This window comes from Petromyzon marinus, chromosome 35 (assembly GCF_048934315.1).
Source record: "Petromyzon marinus isolate PM22_M1 ecotype Great Lakes invasive population chromosome 35, UKy_Petmar_22M1.pri1.0, whole genome shotgun sequence".
Taxonomy (NCBI): Eukaryota; Metazoa; Chordata; class Hyperoartia; order Petromyzontiformes; family Petromyzontidae; genus Petromyzon; species Petromyzon marinus.
This window is the reverse complement of record NC_133701.1, coordinates 5,940,686-5,965,837: the sequence shown is the minus strand read 5'-3', so window position 1 is coordinate 5,965,837 and position 25,152 is coordinate 5,940,686. Positions and strand designations below refer to the sequence as shown.

Sequence of the window (25,152 nt, the reverse complement as noted above, 5' to 3'; positions counted from 1 at the left end):
GGGGGGGGGGGGGAGTGGGGGCATTACTGGACATCTGTGAAAAATATCTTTAGAGCTTATCGGATCCCTCCAGTATGAATATATATTCTGATTGTGACCTTTTTTCTTCACGCGTTGGTCTGTGACGTCAAAGCGGTTGTCGCAGACTCTTGCCATTCGTGATGGGAATTTAGCAGCGATTTAAACGAATGACAGCGCACAACACAGCATGCGATGAGCGACTTCGCACCGATTCCACAAAAGCAACAGCTGTAAAAATTAAACAAATAATAAGACCCAAAGAAGCGACACACGAAGGATGATAGAGGCAACGTCAAAACTCCACGTACGCTTACCGGACTTCGCCTCTGCCCGCGGTAACACACACAGGCCGCCGAGTTTGGGGAACGCACACACACACAACAAAAAACGCGTCGTTACACACGGCCGGTTACTTGCTGCGCCACTCGGCGAGCGTGTCACATCACGGCCGGCAATGTTACGGCAACTCGCTGGAGTGTGCAGTCGAGTGCGCGGCCACATGGCGCGTGTGCGAATTCATAAGAGCATCTGGAGGTACCCTTGCACAACCTCGGGGTGCCGATTGGGAGACCATGACTATTGGTTACTGCAGCAAACAACGGTAAGGCTTACTACCTCATGATATGGCAACGCTAACTCCAGCATTGTGGGCAGTGGCCCCTCGCTTGCCCTTGGTCGAGTCTGCCCACCGGGTTCTCTGTGCGAGAGAGAACCTCCGAGGGTGGAAGACGAGGAGGAGGCCATCGAGGCGTCGGCCACAGGCCTCGTGGCTGCGTGACTTGGGGGGCTTTGCTAAGAGGGACCCCCCACCCCCACCGAGGGGTTGGCGCAGGAGCGTGGATGCTGCCATCTCGGCGTACGATACCGCGAGCAGTTTCGCAAGCGCAGGCCCGAATGCACGAAACATGGAGCGGGCGGCAACACCCAGACCCTTGGCAGTTGTAATCGATAAGAGTGAGCAAACACGTGCCTTGACTTGAGCAAGGTTATGAGAGCTTGGGAGCAGAGAAGGACACGGGAGGGAATTCCAAGCGGTTCTATTGACACCAATGCAACTGCTTCTGAATGGCATCAACCCTACGACACCAATGCAAGGAGGCCCCCCAAGCCTCCACTCCCTACCACAACCCCGAAACCAAGACAGCCCCCCCCACCCTTCCTGTCACGTCTCTGTCTGTCGCCCCCCCCACCTCCACTGCTGGATGAATGCCGCCCTACACCGTGACGGTCACGATAGCAGTGGGCAGGGGGGGTGGGGGGTAACAGCTAGCCACTAATGGACATCTGTTAAAACTACTGGACATAAAAAGTTAAATGAGCTACACAAATGTATTGCCTGTAAGCGACCACGTTTGCGCGTTGTTTACACGGCGCTTTTTATGGATGCTGTGTTTTTTGATTCCTCACTATAATGCCATCGTGTTTTAGGCCGTATCTGCATTACAATTAATATGGCAGATTTAAAGTAGTATGTTTTACAGATAAAGCATACTATTTGATAATAATCTATATTTAAATCAATTATTCTTTTTAAAAAAAGAACATTTTTATATTGCGATTATGATTTGCTGTTTTTTTTATTTCGTGTATCTGTTAACGTTTATTGTCGATGTATTTTACTGCGACTTGTTGCGTCTGTCGGAGAAGCGGCGGTGTTGTTTTTTGTTGACGAAACCCGATTCAAGAGCTTCTTGGCTCACGGGGCAATTCAAAAATAAACTGAAACTGATCGGATTTCTCCAGTACGAATAAATATTCAGATGCTGACAATTTACCACCCCAGCGCAGTGTGTGTTTGCAATGCTTCATCTTGTATCGTCCCCCCCCCCACAGCCACCTACCGCGGTGGCGGGCGAAGACAGCATGATGTTGCCGATGGAGGCCTTCAGCTGCTCGATGGCCGCGGCCGGGTTGTGGTTGGAGTCGCGCGGCTGCACCGGTTTGATCTCTACGTGGAACCGCTTGCGGTCCTCGTCGTCCGAGTCGTCGTCGCTCGATGAGTAGAAGTGGTTCTCGCGCGGCTGTGCGGCGCCGTCAAGGAGAGCGGCGGCGGAGAGACACGGCAGGTGGCGGTCGGGGCGGCTCGGAGGCGAGAGAACGCGTTTGTGTTGTCACCGCTTTGGAACGCGGGTCGCGACCAAACGTTGTGGCTTTTACCCTCGGCACGCACCGGTGAGCGTCAAGTCGTAACTAATTGGCACGTTGTTTCCGTGACAGACCTTACTAGTCGGGTGGTGGCGAGTTTAAGGACACATTTGTAATTACACGATCGAACCCAGAAACAAACTTTTTCAGGGTCGTAGCGTTAGTCTAGTCGACGGGAGTTTTACGCCGAGCATTTCCGTACACACTGCTGCCAAAGCGGTCTCTTAATTTCAGCTTTCGCTTTTCGCCGAACGCAACCGAGAAGTTCACCGATAACACCGACGCACCAATCGCACGTGGGAAGAACACACGCCACTCCTGGCCAGACCATTTCCTTCAGAGAGCTTTCTGGGAGAGGTGGCGCCACTGAACCAGAGGACTTTGGGTTTTCTCGGAAGTGGGGGGCCGTTATAGCAAGCTGCGGTGCGCGTCAGACCTGAAATCAGTGTCACGACGGCAACCACGTCGTCTGAAATGAATCCCCATCGTAATCTCGGACAACGACACTTCTGCTGCTGTTGCCGTCATTGCAATTGACCACGGGTCTGGTGTTCGTCCGGCGAACAAGAGGATATCGTTCTGATTGGGCTCCGGTCGAACGCTGAAGCCTTCATCGTCCACCTCCGGGGAGTTCTACGCAAGACGGAGGGGAGAGAGAAAAGCAGACGACAACGGGAAAACGCAAGCAACAAAACGTTACAACGCAGCGCTTCCGCTTCTTTGTTGCGGGAGACGCGGACGGACGAGACGCGGCCCACCAAGTTTCCGATTCGGATTTGAATGAAGCGGTCTTTCTTTGCAAACGAAAGCTGCCTGCAAAAAAACGACAGCCAATCGATGTATAACATCCTTCCGATGAAATGTATAGTACTTACCAATGGGATTAAGATGTATGCTTCCTAGTTATTGTTGTCAAACAGATGTGCAATTTATGATGCATTGAATGCGTTTTCGCTCGAAACTGGCGACAAGTGACGTATTCCAACCGGAGACAGTTAAAATCGGCGACGCTGCTGTAAAAACCGACAGCAGCAGATGCCTGTAAAAGGCAAACTGTTCAATTTTGGAAAACGCTAAAAAGTTATCCGTGACTTATTCGAATGAAAACAGGGTTGGAGCAGACATTTCTTCCCCTACTCGTTAACAGAAACTGAGCGACCGCCATCATCGGAAAAATCCGGTTTAAGACGGCACGAGCCGCCTTCATCTCTGCGGAAAGCAGGCCATGGTCGTGGTGACGACGATGATGAGTGGCACCGAGGTTGTGCGAGCGAGTGAGCCGCACACTGCGGCAAAGTGTGCAACACATTTGGCGCCACCGTTGACAAAGGAGCCCCTTGTGTGCATTTAATTACGATTTTTTTTCAACAACCATCGGTGGCAAAGATTCGTTATAACACGGTTGTCAATAACGCGCCACCCGTGCCAACCCTTGGCCCCCACGCCGTGACATTCCACATTCCGGAAAGAGGAAGGAAAAAAAACCCAAACCGGCAAATTTGTAGGGCGAGCTAAATAAATAAATAACCCCGGACAAACAGGCGGTACGGGTGGTGTCACGCAAACAGGGGCCCCGATGGTTTGCCACAGACGAAACCAAAAGAGGACGCGGAGGGCTGTCAACACATCACGTCTGCTGCGGACGGAGCCTAGCGTCTCGTTTACAATCGCTTGCACACAACCGAGACGCACTTTGCGTCGGTCAGCGTCACCACACCAGGCGACGCTTTTAAATGCCACCACGTGTGCACAGGCGGTGGGGGACCTGGGGTCGATTACAATTGCAGACTGTGAAATTTGTGATGAATCGCAATGCAATTTGCGTGTTCAGCCGATGACGCTACCCTGTCATTGTAACTGACCCCATTGCCACGTGCGGTTTCATTTGAAGCAGCTGGCAAAAATGCTCCTGTGTCGAGTCTTCCTACAAGCGGACGTGCAGAAAGACGCGTCTCGGGTTTAAGTTAGTAGAGCAACATCTTGGTTAGACTCTGAATGCACGCGCGCGGGGCGGGCGGGCATGGGTACGGCACGCACGGCACACACGCGCGGCACACACGCGCGGCACACACGCGCGGCACACACGCACGGCACACACTCGCGGCACACACGCACGGCACAGGCGAAGCCTCGCAAAGCCACGGCGCACGAGGGGGCGCTACGCCATGCTGTCATGCGCGGCAATGCAGCGTGGATGTTCACAATGCACGAGCCCCAGCATTCAGACTCCTGATCCCTTAGCCGGTGCAATGCAATGAGTTGTCACGAATTTGGGGGGGGGGGGGGGGTGACGATTCGATTACAGAATCGATCATTCGCAGTCTCGTTTAAACCACGTCATTCATATCGCCGCAACTTGTAACATTTAAGCAAATTGCAACGGCAAAAATGTACCTGTTCTCAGCACCACGAGCATGAGACAACATGTGAATCGAAGAATCGATTAATCATTACAGGCTTGGCACACAGAGCAATGCTTCTAATAGCAATGGCGCATGCGGTACAGGGTTGACTGGCTGTGCGTGGTCATTATGTTATACCTGCCTACCTAAGGTGGCTAAATAAGTGTTACTAACTATGCGACAAATTAAAAAATAAATTTAATAAGGCCTCGTGCCGCGCCAACAAACGGCGAGGTGCAGCGAATAAAAATTGAGCGTGCGCGAGTGGTGGTCCTAATTTTACGACGTCTGGGAAAGCTGCCCAAGGATCCCCAAGGAGTGCCTGCAAAAATGTTACGCGGAGCCTCTGTGCATGCGGCGGTGGATAATACGCTAACGTAGTGGATTGCGTGGGTGCCAACGTTTGATGCGGGGAACAACACACACACATTATGCTGAAGGTCCGAGATTTTTAATGATGTTGGTGGTTGGGAAAAAATAAAGTCTTCAGCTTTCGCTTCTACATCTCTGCCAACCCATTTCAATGAATGTTTTCCTTTACTTGAAAAGGGCAGTGACCAAGGGTTATCCCACACATGCCGCTTTATCATGCACTTCTAGTATTTCTACATTTCAGAAAACACAGCCTCCTGCTGCCAGTCGTATAAGATATTTATTTATAAGTTTTTTAAAAATGTTTGTCTGGGAAGCCCAAACCAAAAACCATGCTAAATTTTAAGAGGGGGGCCCACTTTTTGCAGATAATCCGAATCATTCAAAATATGTATTTATCCTGGAAGAATCCGATGACCTATTAAGCTCTTTTTCACAGATGTCCAGTAGGGGATAAGACATCAGTGTGAGGGCCGCCATACATTTGAAACCATTGGGGTTTGTTGACAGCATGATGTGGTGTTTTCACATTTGCTTACTGTCAGGGGCCACACGTCAGGGGCTGGACTAAAGGCCACCAGAGGCCACCAGTGGCCCACGGGCCTTGCAATCAAGAACACTGACTAAACGCACAGTCAAGAGACAGTATGTAACGATTCGCCCACCCTCTCAGTCCAATAACATACGATGATTTGAGATGGCGATTTAATCCGAACATGGAATTTTTTTTCTGCCACTGCTGTGTATATGTAGAACCTCCAGTGACTTCAAGGGTCACGCAAACCAATTACATACAGTGAGGGAAAAATGTATTTGATCCCCTTTTGATTTCGTACGTTTGCCCACTGACAAATAAATTATCAGTCTATAATTTTAATGGCAGGTTTATTTGAACAGTGAGAGATAGAATAACAACAACAAAATCCAGAAAAACGCATGTCAAAAATGTTATAAATTGATTTGCATTTTAATGAGGGAAATAAGTATTTGACCCCTCTGCAAAACATGACTTATTACTTGGTGGCAAAACCCTTGTTGGCAATCACAGAGGTCAGACGTTTCTTGTAGTTGGCCACCAGGTTTGCACACATCTCAGGAGGGATTTTGTCCCACTCCTCTTTGCAGCTCTTCTCCAAGTCATTAAGGTTTCCAGGCTGACGTTTGGCAACTCGAACCTTCAGCTCCCTCCACAGATTTAACTATGGGATTAAGGTCTGGAGACTGGCTAGGCCACTCCAGGACCTTAACGTGCTTCTTCTTGAGCCACTCCTTTGTTGCCTTGGCTGTGTTTTGGGCCATTGTCATGATGGAATACCCATCCACGACCCATTTTCAATGCCCTGGTGAGGGAAGGAGGTTCTCACCCAAGATTTGACGGTACATGGCTCCGTCCATCGTCCATTTGATGCGGTGAAGTTGTCCTGTCCCCTTAGCAGAAAAACACCCCCAAAGCATAATGTTTCCACCTCCATGTTTGATGGTGGGGATGGTGTTCTTGGGGTCATAGGCAGCATTCCTCCTCCTCTAAACACGGCGAGTTGAGTTGATGCCAAAGAGCTCAATTTTGGTCTCAACTAAACACAACACTTTCACCCAGTTGTCCTCTGAATCATTCAGATGTTCATTGGCAAACTTCAGACGGGCATGTATATGTGCATTCTTGAGCAGGGGGACCTTGCGGGCGCTGCAGGATTTCAGTCCTTCACGGCGTAGTGTGTTACCAATTGTTTTCTTGGTGACCATGGTCCCAGCTGCCTTGAGATCATTGACAAGATCCTCCCGTGTAGTTCTGGGCTGATTCATCACTGTTCTCATGATCATTGCAACTCCACGAGGTGAGATCTTGCATGGAGCCCCAGGCCGAGGGAGATTGACAGTTCTTTTATGTTTCTTCCATTTGCGAATAATTGCACCAACTGTTGTCACCTTCTCACCAAGCTGCTTGGCAATGGTCTTGTAGCCCATTTCAGCCTTGTGTAGGTCTACAATCTTGTCCCTGACATTCTTGGAGAGCTCTTTTGTTTTAGCCATGGTGGAGAGTTTGGAATCTGATTGATTGATTGCTTCTGTGGACAGGTGTCTTTTATACAAGTAACAAGCTGAGATTAGGAGCACTCCCTTTAAGAGTGTGCTCCTAATCTCAGCTCGTTACCTGTATTAAAGACACCTGGGAGCCATAAATCTTTCTGATTGAGAGGGGGTTAAATACTTATTTCCTTCATTAAAATGCAAATCAATTTATAGCATTTTTGACATGCGTTTTCTGGATTTTCTTGTTGTTATTCTGTCTCTCACTGTTCAAATAAACCTACCATTAAAATTATAGACTGATCATCTCTTTGTCAGTGGGCAAACGCACAAAATAAGCAGGGGATCAAATACTTTTTTCCCTCACTGTACATCTGTAGACGTACAGCCCTTTTGCCAATGCACTACTGGATGATGACCTGCCCCCCCCCCCACCAGGGTACACAGGTCATGATTTTATTTGACCAGTTTTATGTGGAACGGTGGTACGGTGCAAAGCAACACCGCATTATGGACATGCAGCGCCCTCAGTTCAATTACCAGCCAAGGATAACATCATCGTCGAGCGATATCTGAACTATTCCTGGGCATGCCTCCCCTACTCCCCCACCCCACCAACTCTAACCCTTCACCGACCCACACTAACCAGCTAAGCCAAGTGTGGTCAAACAACTCCCATGACAAACACAGCACAGTGAGGCCCTCATCCAGCAATTGCCTGACAGCAGTGCATAAAGACGTGATTTAAAATGTGGAATCAATGGCAAGTGTGCACCTAGACTAGGCCAGCTGTTGACTGCACAGCATGCACAATTGCCGTGCAACAATCTCCGAAGACAGAGGACGGAAGGTTAGCCAAAGCGCCGTGGTTTCGCGAAGGCACCGAACAGGACCCGTCGCTTTCGCTGACCCGAGTGGTTTTGAAGACCCAATTTCCATCGCGATGCGCACGAGGCAAGGGTTGCCCGCGTCACGTGACGGCATGTAGGGAGGAAAAGGGGCAGCACTGGTCAGGGGAATGAGTCATTGCAGATGTGGCTCGCCTAGGTGAGTGGTGGGTTACGAATGAGCGCACCCGAGTTCATATCCCACGATAAACTATTATTTTTTAACTGCACATTATTATGAATATTTATTGTCATGTGCTAGGACGGGTGGGAATGTGCTTCCCCATTGTTTGTGTGGTTACTTGAACGATCTCAGAGGTGGCTCTGCGACATCCGTTTCGGTTGGGCCGTCATCGAACGCGGAACATTGCACTGCTCTGCGAGAGTTCCAAATTAATTTTCTGTCTTATGAAACGGCACCGAAAGTAAACTTACGTCAATGTATTTTCATTCGTTTTTGCTTAGACATGCTTTTCCAACAACCGGGATCGAACTACACACTAGCAATGCATTGCATATGTGTGTGTGTGTATATATATTTCAAAAATATTAAACAAATTACCATCCACATGCACCTATCCCAAATCTCGCCAGCACTCCAACATCTGCCTCCTGGCACCCGAACCACAAAATTAAATCTCAAAAATCTGCCACTCGGCGGAGCGGTTAAGCTATTTCGGCCTCGACCGGCCACCGCCGCTGTGTTTACCCCACAAGCCGGGGTGGGGGGGGGGTGATGGCAAAACAGCGTTTCACGCATTCTCAACCTGGGGGGGAGGGAGGGGGAGGGGGCGGCCATGGTCTCGCGTCCACGCACCGGGGCACCAAAAACGGCATTGAGCAACGTGTGGGGCTCCGACACGGCCGTGCCGGCATCAGGGATTGAGACACACACGCCTAAACCCGGCGTGTGTGTCTCAAACCGTATCTCTTATCTCTTCATTGGCTACCGGTCAAATTCCGAGTGGATTTTAAGATACTGCTATCAACCTACAAGGGTTTAAAAGGGCTCACGCCACATTACTTGCAGTAACTAATACATTTATATATTCCATCAAGGTCCTTAAGATCTTCTGACCTCCAACTGCTCAGCGCTCCCAGGTCTAGTTTGCGCTTGGTGATCAGGTTTTTATTAGCGTGGCACCCAAGCAATGGAACGCCTTGCCACTTGAAACCAGGCAATCAAAGTCACCAGTGGCCGCTACAACTCATCGAATCCCGTAAGATGGTGAATCATTGCACATTGTAGTCTTTATTGTCCAGTCCACAAAAGCGAGCCAGACTTAGGTCCTTCAAGATATCAGCAAAATTATAAATTCCAAAAAAACAGTGGCCGTATAGGACTCCAACCAAACCTGAACGGTGGGGAACTGCGCCCCCCCTCCCGAACAGTGCCGCCACCCAAGTGCCGCCCCCCCCTGCCCCTTCCCACCCAAAATGAAACCGCCGCTCGCGCTGCACAAGCTGGGCCCTCACCCCCCCCCACCCCCCAGAGACTAGCGTCGCAAAACGCCATTGCCGGCCGCAGGTGCGTACTTACATATCTCTGCCACTCTATCTCCCCAACATAGCCATTGGGAGCGCCGTTTGGCAACTTCTGTGGCTAGCGTCAGGGAGGAGAGGAACAGGCGCAGAAAGAGAGGTGCAAATTAAACCCAAAGGTAGGTGGGTTTGGGTGGGTTTGGGTGGGTAGGTGGATTTGGGTGGGTAGGTGGATTTGGGTGGGGCGATGGGTTTGGGTGGGAGGATGGGTTTGGGTGGGGGGATGGGTTTGGGTGGGTAGGTGGGTAGGTGGGTCTGGGTGGGTTTGGGTGGGTGGGTGGGTTTGGGTGGGTAGGTGGGTAGGTGGGTTTGGGTGGGTGGGTAGGTGGGTAGGTGGGTTTGGGTGGGGGGATGGGTTTGGTTGGGGGGGGGGGGAGCCGGGGGACGCGGGGAGACTTCAATCGCCGTAGCCGACAAAAAAAACCGCAGCTTGGGCTATTGGCGCCCGCTGGTGTCCATAGGCGGGCGTCGGCACGCTCCCCCGCCGCACTGTAGGACGTGAGAACCAATAGCACAGTCCGCGAGCTCGTGCGTCACGTAACGTTCTGGGTTTGGGGGGGGGGGGAGGCGATACCCGAAGGGAGGTGCTGGTACAGAATTGCGGCGCATCCAAGACGAGGAGCGGTGCGTGGCCGGGCGCCGTAAGAAGAGATGCGGACGGAGGAAAGGGCGGCGGTGGTGGTGGTGGTGGTGGCGCGGGAGAAATCAGGACGTGGTAGGTGGGGGGGGGCGGGTCGCACTGACCAAAGATATTCTCTCGGTTGACTTCATTGCAAGGCAGCGGGGTGCGAAAAGCGTGCCAAATGCAACTTCATGAGGTAGTTTACTTGATTTAGACGCGGATGCATGTACGTATGCTGAACTTCTTTTGCACCATACATAGCCAACCATGCTAATCAGAGGTGCGGGAGTGATAATATGAACGTGTTTTTTTTGTCTCGTTGTACCTTTACGCCTGGAGAACTCCGTCGTCCAAACGAGATGGAAGTATTTAAAAAAAAAACACGATTTGAGTGATCGGTCCTAGCATTGCTTATTCGCTCTACCATTTAAAACGGCTTCATTTCAAATTGATACAACTTATAGGTAAGGGCGGTGGCAGTCGCCGAATCTCAATGGAGCTTTCCGCGGTTTTGCATACACTGGTGAGTGTTGAGGTTTGGGTGAGTTGCTGCCTGGTGAGTGGCAAGTGTAAAGCGACACTTTCCACTCACCAGTCATCGACTCAGGTGTCACCGTGAGCGTCACGTTACCCCGTCTCTTGACCTACAACGGCGCACGAGTGGAAGCGACCTTGCCACCATAATTCACATGCCAGGAGTGTGTACTCTGACTGCGCTAAACCCTACAAATTAAGTGAAAATAACTGGTGCTCGTCGAATAACGCAGACTTAAAAAAGGAAAATGCATATGAATTTTAAAAAAGTGTATAAAGCGACGAGTTATTTGGGCACATGGGCAGTTTTGTGCATAGTAATATGAACGCTAGTGCGCTCAATTAATTTATTTAAGGCAGAAGCGTAATGCCGAAATAAATAATTGCCAGGTTTTGAGTTCACATCACAGGAACAGTGGGTAATTAATCACTTTAACAAACCTAAGTCTGTAATTATTTTCATTAATATGCACGCAAACTGGTGCAGTGCGACGCCCCTGGATTGGGGATAAAAGTTAAAACAGGCGGAAGCTGAAATATGACGGATGGAACGGCGGCAAACACCCAGGGGCAGAGCCACAGGGGGGGCTGGGGGGGCTCAGCCCCCCCTGAAATTTTGGGAAAGTCGGTAATCGGGATAACCGGATATCCAGCTGCTGCAAAATGCTGCAGGCTGCCACCTTGTGCTGCCCTGCAGGCTGCCACCTTGTGCTGCCCTGCAGGCTGCCACCTTGTGCTGCCCTGCAGGCTGCCACCTTGTGCTGCCCTGCAGGCTGCTTGAGCGGCAGCCTTTCGAACTTATCGAACTTATTAGCCACGTCAGCGGCTCCGACTTATTAATGTGTGTGTGTGGAAAACATACACTGGATATCTCAGAATATTGAAGTCAGCCCCCCCCAAAGTCAAAATCCTGGCTCCGCCCCTGCAAACACCTACTCATAATAAAAAGAAAATAAACCAAAACGGTCCGCTCTCTACGTTGATTTAAAACACATACATACCAAATAAGTTGGGGAGAACTTCAAGACATTGTACAAATAGTGGCCGTACATTTTTCAATTCACAGGGCGACAGTCGTCGCGGCGCCTCAAACAACCAACGTAATTTGTTACAACCCCTGCGTATTGAGACACAGATGTATTTATCTGCTGCACAATGCTGGGATTGTAAACCGTGAAATCCCTCACCTCGGTGGCTTTCGCCCACAATTTTAAACGCCGGTTGGAGTTCACGTGTCCACGGCGTCGAGCACACAACGCGTGAATTCCGCAACATTTTTCGCAAGAAACAGGCACGGGGGCCCTGAAGGGAACCATCGCGACAGGACTGGAGAGACGGGAGGCGACGTAACGACAGTTGGGACGTGTCTGAGTGAACGACGACGCAGCGGAGGAAAGAAGTCAGGATTCGGGGAGAGGTGGAACGCGTGGGATGGGTTTCAGTTGGGGAGGAAATGTGACGACGCGGTGCGTTACTCACAACTGAGTCTGCGTCTGGTGATTCCCTGCGAAGAAACAAAACGAGACAAAGGCCCAGTGTGTTAATGCGAGTTTGATTAACGTCTAACAACGAGCGCGTGCATCTGGACCGATCACTTAGCCAGTCGTGCTTTTATCGGACAGTGCAGGTAAATTTTGTAGTGCAGGTAATTTATGATTATTGTATTTAAAACGCACACTACCTCTCTCCCTCTCACCTCACCCAACTCTCCTCTTCCAATATCGAAGCCACTAGTCAACCTTTGTACAGTGGGAGGTCACTCATTCTCCTCTGCTCCCGCCATCGTCTGGAATGTCCTTGCCCCACCCATCCGTGCCATTGACTCCCTGCCCCGGTTGAAGTCAAGGCTTAAGGACTTTCCCCTCCTCCACCGCCTACGACTGCCTATTTTTTTATATGACACTTTTTTTTTCCCAGTGATGCACATGTTAGATAATTTGGTACAGCGAATTGAGATGAAGCGTAAGTTTGGAAACTATATAATCAAAATTGTATTGTATTGTATACGATGGCCTCGCACTCAACGGTCGACACATGGATTCACAATACCCACTCGCTGTACTGCAAATATTCTGGCCACCTCGCAGACATCCCACAGCAGGTTTGGGAATTTCGTAATTTCTCTAAGTAATCCATTAACCCTCGCCCTATAGGGCACCGGACCGCGGACGTGCTCCGCCACACCCAGTCATCGCGTCACTCACGTGGAGTCCGTGTCTTTCTCTTTCTTTCTTCTTCCAAACGCTTTCCTCGTTCTCTTCCTCAGTCCTGGGCGGCAGTGCGCACGCAAACACGCACGCACACACACATGCACGCACACGCAAGCATGCACGTACACACACGCACACATGCACACGCACGCATGCACACACCGCGCAAGTATCAGCAAGGAGCACTCAACAATCCAATACAGCATGCATCCACAAGGGACGAATGAGAGAGCCCGATTGCGCTACCAGTGTCCCGCTATGAGATGAAGAATATTGTACTATTCATATTGTAATCAGTAGACCCAGGAAAGCCTCAATGAGTCACACACTACATTTCCTGCCAAGTTTTTTCGCGTCTAGGGGGCGATGTTGCGAGGTGTCACCAAAACTGAGTCATACATTTTTCAGAATTGAGATGTTTGGCCAACACCAGTTTAATTCCATGGATTTTTTTTAAGCTATTGGAGGAAACTACATAGCCCAAAGGAAACCCATGCAGAACAGGGGGAGAACATACAAACTCCATATCAGGAAGTCTCCCGAGTTGGGAAACACAAACCCAGGCCTTTCTTGCTGTGAGGCACAAGCGTGAAGACTGCACCCACCCTGCCACCTAAAAAATGGATTCCAGAGGCCATCGCAGCGACAAAAGTGACTTAAATGCGCTAAATTTAGAAACGCTACATTTATATATACCTAAATATTCTGCCCCAACCCCCGCTATATGGCTAGGATGCTTGCAGTGATGGATAAATATTGTTTGCAGGCCAGTTCGAAGCGGGAGCCTATCATGCGATCATGGGCCAGGTGAATTGAATCCGTGGGCGATGTCCGGGGCCCGTAGGCCGTACGTTCCCCACCCCTGCTGCAAAGTCAAACCCACGGCGGCCGTTGACATGACGTCCGAACGCTGAGAGCCTCCGTGCTGCCAGGCGTGGTGAACTGGGCGTACAACGATTCAGCCATCCACCCCCCCGGCAATTCTATGAATTGCCACAACTCATGTCATAGTTCAAATTTCCATAAATTTATTATTTTTACGTCCACCCCCTCCCCACTCACCAATTAGCATAAGCGTAACAATTGCATATTGTTTGCATTAATAAAAAAACAAACGATTCTCACGTGAGCTATTCGATGAGTGTATCTGCGAGCGTTAGAATCTCCTAGAACCGATTCACGTATTCGTCACTGTAACTCTATAGTTGTAGGTATTTTCTTTCCGGCAAAGGCCGTTGTCTTATGAAGGTTGCTGAGCCAGTGCCTTTTGCCACCGCACAATGAGACAGACGGGGTGAAGCATGCCAGACGCCTACCCTCTATCATGTTGGCTGAGTTGGTGCTGTTGCATTCTTCAAACTCAATGGGGCCTGTGAAGGACACACATACACACAAACATATAAACAAAGATCCACCGGTTAGCCTTTGCAGATGGGGGCAAGAGCTGTTAGCGAGCACCTATTAAAGCGAGTGAGGTGCCCACTGGCTGGGGCAGCAGGGGGCCCCCTATTACACCCTTCTTCCCTCCCCTTTCATGTGGTTCGGTCACGCCAAAATGGATTACCACGGATTCTCCGTACCCGGTTCCCGGAATATTCCGCCGTGTTGTATTGGGCTCGCGTTTTGTTGTAAGAAAAAAAAGACAGCTTGACACGTCTGTCAGGACGTGATGCCGTTAACCCAAACACACGAAATACAAATGTATTAAGACTGAATTGACCCAAGTCAGGTTCAGATATGGCTGGCTATTCATGGCCAGACAGTGGTGGCACTGGGCAAAGCACACTGTGCGCTATGCACCCAGTTACTCGAGTTCAATTCTTGGTCAAGGTTAATCATCAGGGCACCACCGCACTAACCCTCTTCCCGTCAAACACACACAAGCCCACAAACGTAAACACACACACATGCGCAGGTGCAAAGACACACACATAAGCAAGGCCACGCACACACACACACATGCACGTGCACACACGCACACAAGGGTAGGACAGCACTCGTAGCGATTAAATGATGAACGCATCGATCACAGACACAAACGGAAGAAGAAAATAAAACCCATTATCCCACCCGTGGTCCCAGGCTCCTTCACGACAATAAGAAATAATTCTGGGTTGTCTCGCTGTGTTGACATCTCCGAGGCTAATTACACAAATTGCATCTCTATAAGCGTACATCATTTATAGATGGGGCCCAATTCACGTGTCATCGGAGAACGTTCCTTTTCATTACAACTTTGCGCCAAACGCCCACAAAGGGGTAAATCACCAAGGCGGTGTGTTTTCGGCAGTTATCACGAGGTGTGAATCAGCCCCACGATGTAGAAGGTGTAACAAGTTAACCTGCATGTATGCAATTAATAGACGCATACTCTAGACACAAAGACAAATATCCCCCCACCCACTCCCCACACGTGTAGCCTACATAGACTGCTGTGGCAATCGTTGTCAGCAGGCACCTATAACAGCCAGTAACGGTGCACGACGCGAGAGTGCGGTCACAGCATCAGGCACGGCCGGCCGCCTTCGCGAATTGTCACAATTTCATTGAATCACCGCCGAGCGGATGAATGAACACACTTCTTACCAAGGGGCACCTCAGATGGTGAAAAAGGCTAAAAATAGCGGCTGATCGGATGTGCAACCTTGCCCGTGCTCTTATTGACGTGTTTTCCCCCGCATGCTCCTGCCAAAGAAAGGACTTCAAGGTGGCCAATCAGCTGTCACGCCAGACCAAGTGATGGAGCCAGAACCATTGCACACCCTCATCACCCTTCCTCCAAACAATGTTACAGTCGCGCGATCACACAGAACGGATGACCTCACTGTCCAGGCTGCCCTTTATTCTGCCTTTGCTTAGGAGCTTAATCATTATCATCAGCCACGATTAATCCACTAGAAAATCCACGGTGCAATTGTGGCGACGCAAACCAAGCAACGGATCACAGAGTAAACCACTGCAAGTCTGTGCTCCTTCAATGGAAGAGGAGCAAAACGGCACGGACTCTCTCCTGAAGCACTCTCGTTGTGGCCAGCACCAGCAGCAGACCTCGACACTGCAATTAAGCTCCTGAGCAATATTGGCATGCACACAAATAAAATAAATCCACTGCTGGATGGAAGCCTTCCCAAGCTGTCGCACCCCCTCCGCCCCCGACTCTAACGGTCCTGCAATGTGAACAAAGACAAAGAGCCTCCAAATAGCGGAGGGGGTGGGATTTCATCTAGCAGTGGAGAGACCATGGCTGATGATGTTGGAGTCGGTTGTATTGACAAATTCTTCTTCAATGCATGATTGATATGTGGGAGAAAAATTAACCAACACGCACCAATGAATACCACTCAAATGTCCGCACAGATGGGTTCACGAACCCTCTTGCTATTACCGCCATCTCCTGATCATATTGCAGCAAGCCCAAGCGTGTTGGGCAGTTTCAAAAACCTCGGTGTGATCCACTAACCCTTGACTCCGAAACGCTTGATCACAGGAGTGCACCACCACCACCACCACCACACCCAACTCATAACAGTTAAAAAAAAACAGCTCAAACGAATTCAACGACCTGGAGCACAATTCACATTGACTTCACAAATCCAATTATCGGCTGCTTTACCAGCCCAGCCCTCCACGCAGACTCTCACGAATCGTCGTGTACTGGGGGGTTCCGTGAGTCTATATATCAATTGAGAATAAGATGATTATTTTTAAACAGAGCAAGGACCCTCCCCCCCCCCCCCCCCCCCTTGTTCCAAGTCAGCTGACCGAGGGTCCGCATGAGACCGGAGTGCAGAAACAATGCCAGGATATGCAACGGGATCACGTGAGGACAAGCGGGGACATTCCTAAAATCGGTGCACCCCTCAATGTATCCGATCTCACCGGTACTTGTGAACAGGAGCTAAGGTGGCTCGTCGCATCACAGGGCAGTGACAGATGGCGGTTTGGGCAGACCTTCATCCAGCAGTGGATTGGTCATGGCTGATTGTGATTATGTACGTAATGGGTTAACAGGACACCCCCCCTCCTCATCTGCTGCTGCAAGTGCTGCTACCGCAACGTAAAAAAATGTGATTCTTAAATTGATTAATCGAGCTGAATTGAAATGATGAAGCGAACGTGACGGTGGATAAAACATCGCATTCTTAGTAAAGAGACAATCCACATAGAATCTGATGGCATGTTAACAAGAGTAGCTGAATGCATTTAACCCGTCTCCGGGGCTAACGTGATGATGATGATGATGAGAAAGATGGCATTCATTAAAATGTTAATGATGCTAACGATGATGACAATGACGATAAAGTTGCTGATGTTTAACATGATGTAGATAATTAGAATCGCGATGCGGTAAGCATAAATGTCATCGTGGCAATGACTATGATGATGACACCGCAATCGACCCAAGTGCCTTGAGCTCATAAACCTCACCATCATGATGACAGTGAAGAAGATGATGATGATGATGCCGATGATGACACAGCGAGATTACAGTGCGAGTCACAGTGGGTGCAACCAACTGCCCCACCATCAGCGAAACATGAAACTCGATTTCGCACTTGTGCCACCGCCGCATCCCCATTAGCGCTCAGTCGCGGTTCGGGGGAAGAAAAAAAACGCCGTCTCTGCTGCAATGAGTGCAGACACGGACCCCCATCCATTAACGAGCCTGACGATCTTCCGGGAGACTCGGGGAGGCTGGGGGGGGGGGGGCAGGGGGAGGGGGGGGGACTAACGTGACGGAACGAGACAACCGGGGGTACGCCCATATTTTAGGAACACGCTGAAGGGACGTTTGTTCGGATGCACTGTGCAATGGAATTTATACAGAGAGAGCTGTACGGACAGAGACACGGATAGATTGACAGACAGACAGGATAGATGGATGGATAGATGGACAGAAAAACAAATGGAAGAATGACGAGACAGGACGATGGGACAGACAAGTAGTTGGATGGATAGATGGCCAGACGGTTAAAGAAAATCACAAATGGACAAACAGAATGACGGAAGGATAAACAATCGGATGTACGGATGAGGGGACCAGAATGTATAAATGCATAGCTATACGAATAAAATAACAATTTAATCATGAAAACAGGGTCTTTTATAGTCAATGAGGGGAAATAAAATCGCGAAGATGATCTAATTAACTGATGAAGCAGACTAATAATATAATTAGCAGTGATAGATTACGTAAGCCATCGGTCACCACTCCACACTACAGCCCACCACCGCAACAAGCATCTGTTGCAAGAAACACTTGAACCATGAACGGCACTGGTGAAAGCACAGCGGAGTGTGCAACACTTAATAAAAACAAAATTTAAACGACGGCAATTTCACACGAAGTTAATTGTTTCCACGGAGAGACGGTCAAGAATAATTATCCATGGCCCAATCCCCGCTGGCAAAGGGATTTGAAGCGCTCAGCATTGGCGACTCTGCACCAAGCGTTGAATGTTACGCGTACGGCAGACCTCTGCCAATCCACTGCACGAAGGCCCCCCCCCCCCACCAGCCGCCATTTGATCACGCGTGTTGCTTGACCATACTTCACCACACAGGTCAGCGCGGGTTGGTGAAAGGCGAATGGGTGGAGGACAGATCAGGACCGGTTCAGATATTGCTCGACACTGATACTGACGCGTGGCCAGGGATCTAATTCAAGTAACTGAGTTCATCCCCTTCCCCCGAAACCATCGACGTGCTGCAACCAGGTTTGTGCGCTTACAACGACAAAAAAAAACCCGAGCTCATGGTGCGGCAACCACTACTGCCACCACTCCACGGGCATAGTGAATATAATGGGTAGAGTTGGTCCCATCGCTAATGGAGCGTGGATCATCGACGGTTGACACCCTGGATGAGGATTTTTTATTTTATTTAATCACCACACTCAAACGGAGTGAACCAACTTTTTGCCTTTTTCTCTATTTTATGGTGCTAACGGCTGTCACGTCAACGGGCGATGGATCCATTCGCAAACCCTGGCAGGACAATGTGTTCGAGAAGGTGCTATCACAATGACTTCGGAGATGCGTTCAAAACGACTCTTTGTATCCACTGCATGGCAGTCAAAATTATATATATATTTTTCATTCTCAGTTGAAATTCAGGCAAACGAAGAGCATAATCAAATTAAATGCAGTTGGATTTTGTATTGCAGTCATCTGTGACTGGATTGAGACCATCAACTACAATGTAAAAACTCAATTTAATCACAGGTGGTGGCGCTGGTTCAATACATTGACGTGCACCAGTGACGGCTCAGTGGTCTGAGCCCCGAGCTACACAGCCACCTCTGCCAAATGAAATTACAAAACCAAACCTGAGCAGGCGAGCCAACAAATTAGCAGGCAGACAAACAAGACGGTCAAATTAGCAAAGGGTGGCGGCACATCCCTTCCGGAGACGGTCGTCGCAGCTCCCGAGTGAGACCATTCCGAGCAGAACGCCGAGAAGAACGCCACAGCACGGGCCCAGACTACGGGCACGGGGGGCACACAGCGCCCGGCGCCGCACACAGCGAGCAGCGGCAGACGACGGACAGACGACGGGACAGGTGATGGACAATAGACGGACGACCTCACCTGGTGCCAAGTGCAGCCACCGACAGCACATTCGCCTGGCCATGCCTGCCCCAGCTGTCTGCCCCGTCAAATGCCGACCTTCCTATTTATTATTACTTTAGTTGTTGCTGTTTCCTCTATTTTTGATAAGGTAAGCGGGCAAAGGAGTCAATAAATGTCTCTGGTGGGACGAGAGCTGCTCGTACCGTGAGCGAGCGACTGGCGTCGAATCCTGACGTTAACGTCGCTCGTCCAAACCCCGCCCTCCCCCTCCCCCCGTTATCTGCTGTGCCGGGAGCTCTCTTGCGCCTCCTCCAATGAGGAGAGGGAGCAGGCCAGTCTTGCCCACTAGCCCAGCAGTGCCATGGGGATAGCAAGAGAGAAGCATGAGTGGCTAAAACCCCAGGACTGGCTGCGTGTGAGTCAGTGCAATTTCATCCCAGATTCATGCATTTATTTGTCTGCATTTTTAACAAACACCGCAGTGCCACGAGACAACCCACACGCAGGAGAGGGGCAAGCACTCAAAATCCTGCACCGACTGTGAGCAACCTACTTGCTGTACTATGAGATAAAGTCAGCACTTTCCTGCTCAAACGGGCAAAGGGTCGACAATCATCTCGATTGCCAGCCCCAAAACAGTTCGGGGAGATTCTACATTATCGCGACTGGAGCCAGTCTCTCCGTAAGATGCCTGTTCTAACAATGAGATAACAAACAGACAAGCTTCTGTTTAATTGCCAAAATAAATAAATAAGTTTGGGTCTATAATCCTGTGAGACTTTGGAACCAATATTTTCCATCGGCATCTGCTTAAGCAGACAAAACTCTGGATGGGTTTTGACTCTCTGAGTCTCATGAACAAAAAAAAACTGCGAATCCAAGGTATCACTCAAATCCTGACATCGGGGGCATTCGGCTCTCAAATGCCAGTGATTAAAAGAGTTCTCAGGTGTAGTTTGTGCAACCCAGTCAAAAAATGTGGCCAGTTTTCAAGAAGGGTAAATCCCTCCTTCCTTTCCACCAAAGTGAAAATGTCCTTTCCGGTGGCGAGCACAATTCAGCGAGTCCCAAAGAGCGACGCAACTTTGTAAGAACGCGCATAAATGCTTTCAACCACAGTTGGAAAGCATGAAAAAAAACAACACGAATTCTAATAATAATCCTCAACACATCGTCACCGCAGCCCACGAGCTCAGCAAAAACAGCACGACGATAATAATGAAGAACGCGGAGAGCCTATTCCGGCATCTGTATGCGCGCAAAGGATTGTCACTCGCGCGACCACGCCCCCGACACGAAGATCCAGGCGAGGCCGGGAGGACTTGGGCAAGAGACAGTGTTTCCAAAAGGGCCCGAAATAACACGGCCGGCCGAATCGATGGCTGGAGCCATCCAACCTTCGGGCCGACCTCGTGAAATAATTCATCTTTTCCGTAGGCGACGTCCGAACGCAAATAAGTTATTTCGCGTTAATTCTTTCGTTTTTCTCCTTATTCACAAAGCTGCTTGAAGTAGGGACGTGTGAAACAAGGGAACGCGCGTGTGGAACGAGGTGGCTGTGCGACCAGGAAGGCGTGAAACGGATCCACCTCCTCCGCAAAACGATGAATTGTCACAATTTAGGGGTCACGATTTGACCAATAAAAATCGCGATTCTTGTTGCTCGTTATGTCTAGAGTGGTATCAATGTTTATAGTCTATCAGGGCTTGTAACCATGCACCGATTCACCGAATTCGATGTTTTGCTCCCGGTATACGCGGAAAAGCACGTTACACTTTGGCTGACGCAACAAACCAAATTGTGCAGACAAAACTAGAAAACATGGGGAAAATACTAACGGTGAAAACGGGACGACAGAGAATCGATTCTCGATTTGAATTTCAACCACTTGCCCTCCCTTCCCCGAATCCGGACAAATCCCTGAGCTGCTGTAGAGCTCAACCCATCAACGACTCTAATTCCTAACGGCTAACTACCGCAACCAACAAGAACAGTCGGTAAATAATCGATTCTTACACACACGGTTCAATGCACGCGTCAAATCCAAATCGATTGTGTTCGATGAACCATTGCATCCCTCCGGTACAGTGCGCACAGAAACATGCACGCACACAGACGCTCGTGCACTCACTAATGCACGTACACGCGCGTACATTAGCCTCTCCACTGGGAGCACCGCATCTCCTAGCCCAACACACACCGCCCTGAATTGCGCGCGCATTAAGTATTAATCGGCGGGGCGGAAGAGAGAGCAGTTTCTTTTGGTTGCCTTTGTTTTTATGATTATGGAGGCCAATTTAAACGTAAGTGCTCGCATGGCCCCGAAGCGCTGCCGAGCGGCAGGGACAGGACGCCTCTGGACAGCAAGGGCCGCTCAAAGCGACATTCAATAGCTGCCCCCCACCACTCACCCCGGTTATACTGCCCCTCCCCCCCAGACACCAAACCGGTTCCAAGACCAACAAGAATAGGCTTGCAGTGGGGGAAACAAAAGGCTGCCGCGGTAGCGGCGGCCGGATGAAAGCGCAGGCCGGGCTTTTAACTTAGGTGCCGCCACCGGTCAAAACCAACGCTACGTTTTTTTTTCTCTTGACTGGACGAGTCAAGGTCTCGCTGAGGACCTTCTGATATTACGAAGTGCACGTTTCTTCCGGGGGGGGCGTTTGATCCCAACGCTTGCTGGCGCTGAACGCCGACCGATTTGTGAGCCTATGTCCCCACCCCCCTTGCTCCGAGAAACGCAACTTTCTCTTCCATTTGCGTCCGGTGGTTTTTAAACAAAAATCGGCTGACTCGGCAGACACAAATGCACGTGCGTAAACACAAAGGTAGGTGGCGAAAACCTGCCTACTCACTGCACGCAACGCCAAGGCTGAAAGATTACGAACGCTTCGTTCGTGAAAATAGTGTTTCATTTACGAATTTAAAAAAATAGTATTATCGTGATGAAACGGTAGGGTTTGCACACCTGTCAAGAAGCCCTTTGGAGGAATGGGTTGGTGGATCATGAACATTTTTGAGGATCCCAAAACCTGATGGATGGGATGCAAGGTGGCTGGAGAGAGCAGAACAGCAAGTAGGTTTACAAACCTGTGTGTATGGATCTATTGTCATTAGGGCATGCTCTAGTGAAAGCTCGAAAGAGAATATTTTTAGCCCACTCTTCAAAACTGACCAGACGGTGGGTGTACCACACTTTACCCAACCACATGAGCGACGAGCTGTGGGTTCACCCATTTATACTGCTGGGTGGAGGACAGAAGCGAGGGTGGTGATAAGGGGGGCGGATTGAAAAAATTCCCATTGCTTAGCGACTGGACATCTGTGAAAAAGCTTCATAGCTCATCAGATTTCTCCAGGACAAATACAGATTCTGAACTGCCACGCCGGGAGATGGAACCGACGACCTCTGGGTTTGATTCTACGGAGTGGCGGTGGAAATTAGGAAGGAGGGGTGGCAATTGGAAAGGGGAGGGGAGGGGAGGGGGGAAGGAGGGGAGGGGGGAAGCAGAGGAGGGGTCGCACGACGAGGCCCCACGTGGCTGGCGCTCGCTGCTCACCTGGACGCTCCTTGCCCGTGCCCTTGCTCTCCGAGTACTTCTCGATGAGATTATCCGCAGTGATGTCCCTCACCTGCTGCCTGAACTCCATGTGCACCTAAGTCCCACACAAAGACAAAGATTCACCCGTATAGCCCTTGAACAGATTGCTGGGGCAAGTGCAATTTTCGAGCACCTATGAAGGCCGGCACAGCACACGAGAGGGTGGGTCACCAACACAGCGCGCCCGTCTGCCTTTGCCTCCCTCGTGGCGAATTTTTACACACCACACCAGGTACTCATTTGAGGCTGAGTCGACCCAGGGGAGGACCAGGCGCAGTTCAGATAATTAGTCACTGGTGTTGGCCGTAAGTGGGAGTCGAGCTCGTGTCGTCCAGGTTCGTAGCGCAGCGTACTAACCGCGACACTCCCGCTCCCCACACACGCACACACGTGCATAATTAGTCTCTGGCATAATTACATGGACAGAGATGGAACTGAGTTCATTAGTTTCATAACACTATACGTGGACTCCTGCAGCACTGCACCCACTCGTTCAAAATATGACTCCAAGACATGCAACACCTACAAATGTACATATATATACATATGTAGTGTGTTGTTTATTCACGCAGACAACTTCGTCTTTTCTCCTGTCACTTTATTCACAGCATCCCACACGGATGCTCCTCTTGTTCAACACCACGTACTCCTATCGCGAACTCTTACTCCGCTAGCCTGCTACTTCGAGCTATCTCTCTCGCCCATCTAGACTATTACTCCCCGCTCTACTAGCCTGTCACGGACTCTCTCTCTGTATACTCTGCTAGCGTCTCACCCCGCGAGCCTATCACACTCAGACTAAAGATTCCGCTAGCCTCTCCACTGCTAGCCTATCTACACCCGCACCTCCAACCTCGATCGTTCCCCCAGCGGGGGTTCAGCCAACACCGCTAGGGAGGATGAGGTCTGGAGGGCAAGGTCCCGGACTTCTCTTGAATCTCTTCACTGCTTCATCTCCAACCAACTCAACCCCACTGCCTCACACGTTCCCCTCCTCATTAAGTGCCCTCAGATGGCCCTCATCAAGCCGGCGTCCTTCCGCCGTCTCTTGCACGTGTTCTGCCCCATATCGCCTCTATCTCTCGCCTCCGTGGCGCCTACCCCGCGGTTTGCATTTGCAGCCAGCCAATCACTGCCTCTTTCCCTAATTGCTGGCATCTCTTTATCTGCTGTCACCCAGGTTACCCGCCTGGACCTGCTTATCCTGTGCTGACCTCACTGTTTGCAATCCCGTGCATGAATTATTTTTCTGTTTGAAAACCCTGCGCGCGTTACGCCACTACGCATATAAACAATGATCAAACCTCACATATATGATTCGATGCATGCATCGTGAGCAAAAGAATTTAATTAAATCGACAAATCGATGCAACCATTACAAACCTAGCCTATACCCGTGCGTACATGCATGTGTGCGCGTGTGCTTGTGCGGAAGCGTGCGGGCGTGTAAACGTACATCGGTGCATGTGTTTGTGTGTGGGTTTGTGTATATGCAACCGTGTATATGTATCCATGGGATCGTTAATGCCAGTAATGTATTAATATTACATATATAAGAAATGCTTTACCCTTTCTGGCATCATTACAATATTGAAACTGCTTAACCGGAGCTATTAATGCTTTGGCGTTTGCATTGTCCTTGTATTGTTTGCCTTATGGCATCCTTTTTATCTCGTACTGGTGAGACAAAGTCATAAAATGAGGCTGTGTGGTGACGTCATCCGTGGTGAACGGCCGCTAAGTGTGGCGATGAATGTGCCGTGCCGGCCTTCATAGTTGCTCGCGAACGACACTCGCCCTGACAGTCTGTTGAAGGCTATACACGGGGGGGAGGGGGCGGGGGGGGGTGGGGGGGGTGTCTTTGTGTGTACACATGTGACCGCTCCCACCTGCCCGATGAGGGTGTGCGTGTCCTCCACAGCCTGGGAAAAGGCCTTGATGAAGTCGTGAAGGCTCTGGAGGTGAGCCTCCTCAATCTCCTGGAACCTCTGGAACACGGGGGCAACACACACCAGCAGTGTGCTTCTCGGACAACCGCCGGGGCGCAAGTCGTCGCATCGCCGTGGATCCGCGCACACTCGCAGGCGCCCGTCCACCAAGCGCTCACCGTCCAGGCCCATAAACTGCTTAGCACTGGCGGTGATTTGGTCATAGGCGTGATTGTTGGATGGATTCGTGCTGTTTTAAGAACAAATAAAATGACGTGCGATTGTT

General features: G+C 50.1%; 1 protein-coding gene across 11 annotated transcripts in view; it reads right to left on the bottom strand.

The window, feature by feature from the left end:
• The window catches only part of FCHO2 (FCH and mu domain containing endocytic adaptor 2), an 89,676-nt gene that overhangs the window by 26,607 nt on the left and 37,917 nt on the right, over positions 1 to 25,152 (bottom strand). For 5 of the 11 annotated variants that reach the window (XM_032966130.2, XM_076071875.1, XM_076071874.1 and 2 more), the window contains exons 7-16: positions 24,828 to 24,926; positions 22,897 to 22,993; positions 22,305 to 22,391; positions 14,080 to 14,133; positions 12,758 to 12,821; positions 12,033 to 12,057; positions 9,396 to 9,458; positions 2,742 to 2,787; positions 1,863 to 2,044; positions 336 to 347 (exon numbers count right to left, since the gene is read on the bottom strand). In XM_032966130.2, coding sequence (XP_032822021.2) covers positions 336 to 347; positions 1,863 to 2,044; positions 2,742 to 2,787; positions 9,396 to 9,458; positions 12,033 to 12,057; positions 12,758 to 12,821; positions 14,080 to 14,133; positions 22,305 to 22,391; positions 22,897 to 22,993; positions 24,828 to 24,926 — 729 coding nt within the window. Of the gene's footprint in view, positions 1 to 335; positions 348 to 1,862; positions 2,045 to 2,741; positions 2,800 to 9,395; positions 9,459 to 12,032; positions 12,058 to 12,757; positions 12,822 to 14,079; positions 14,134 to 22,304; positions 22,392 to 22,896; positions 22,994 to 24,827; positions 24,927 to 25,152 lie in introns of all 11 variants that reach the window. The other 6 variants (XM_032966132.2, XM_076071882.1, XM_076071876.1 and 3 more) reach the window with 5 other exon arrangements.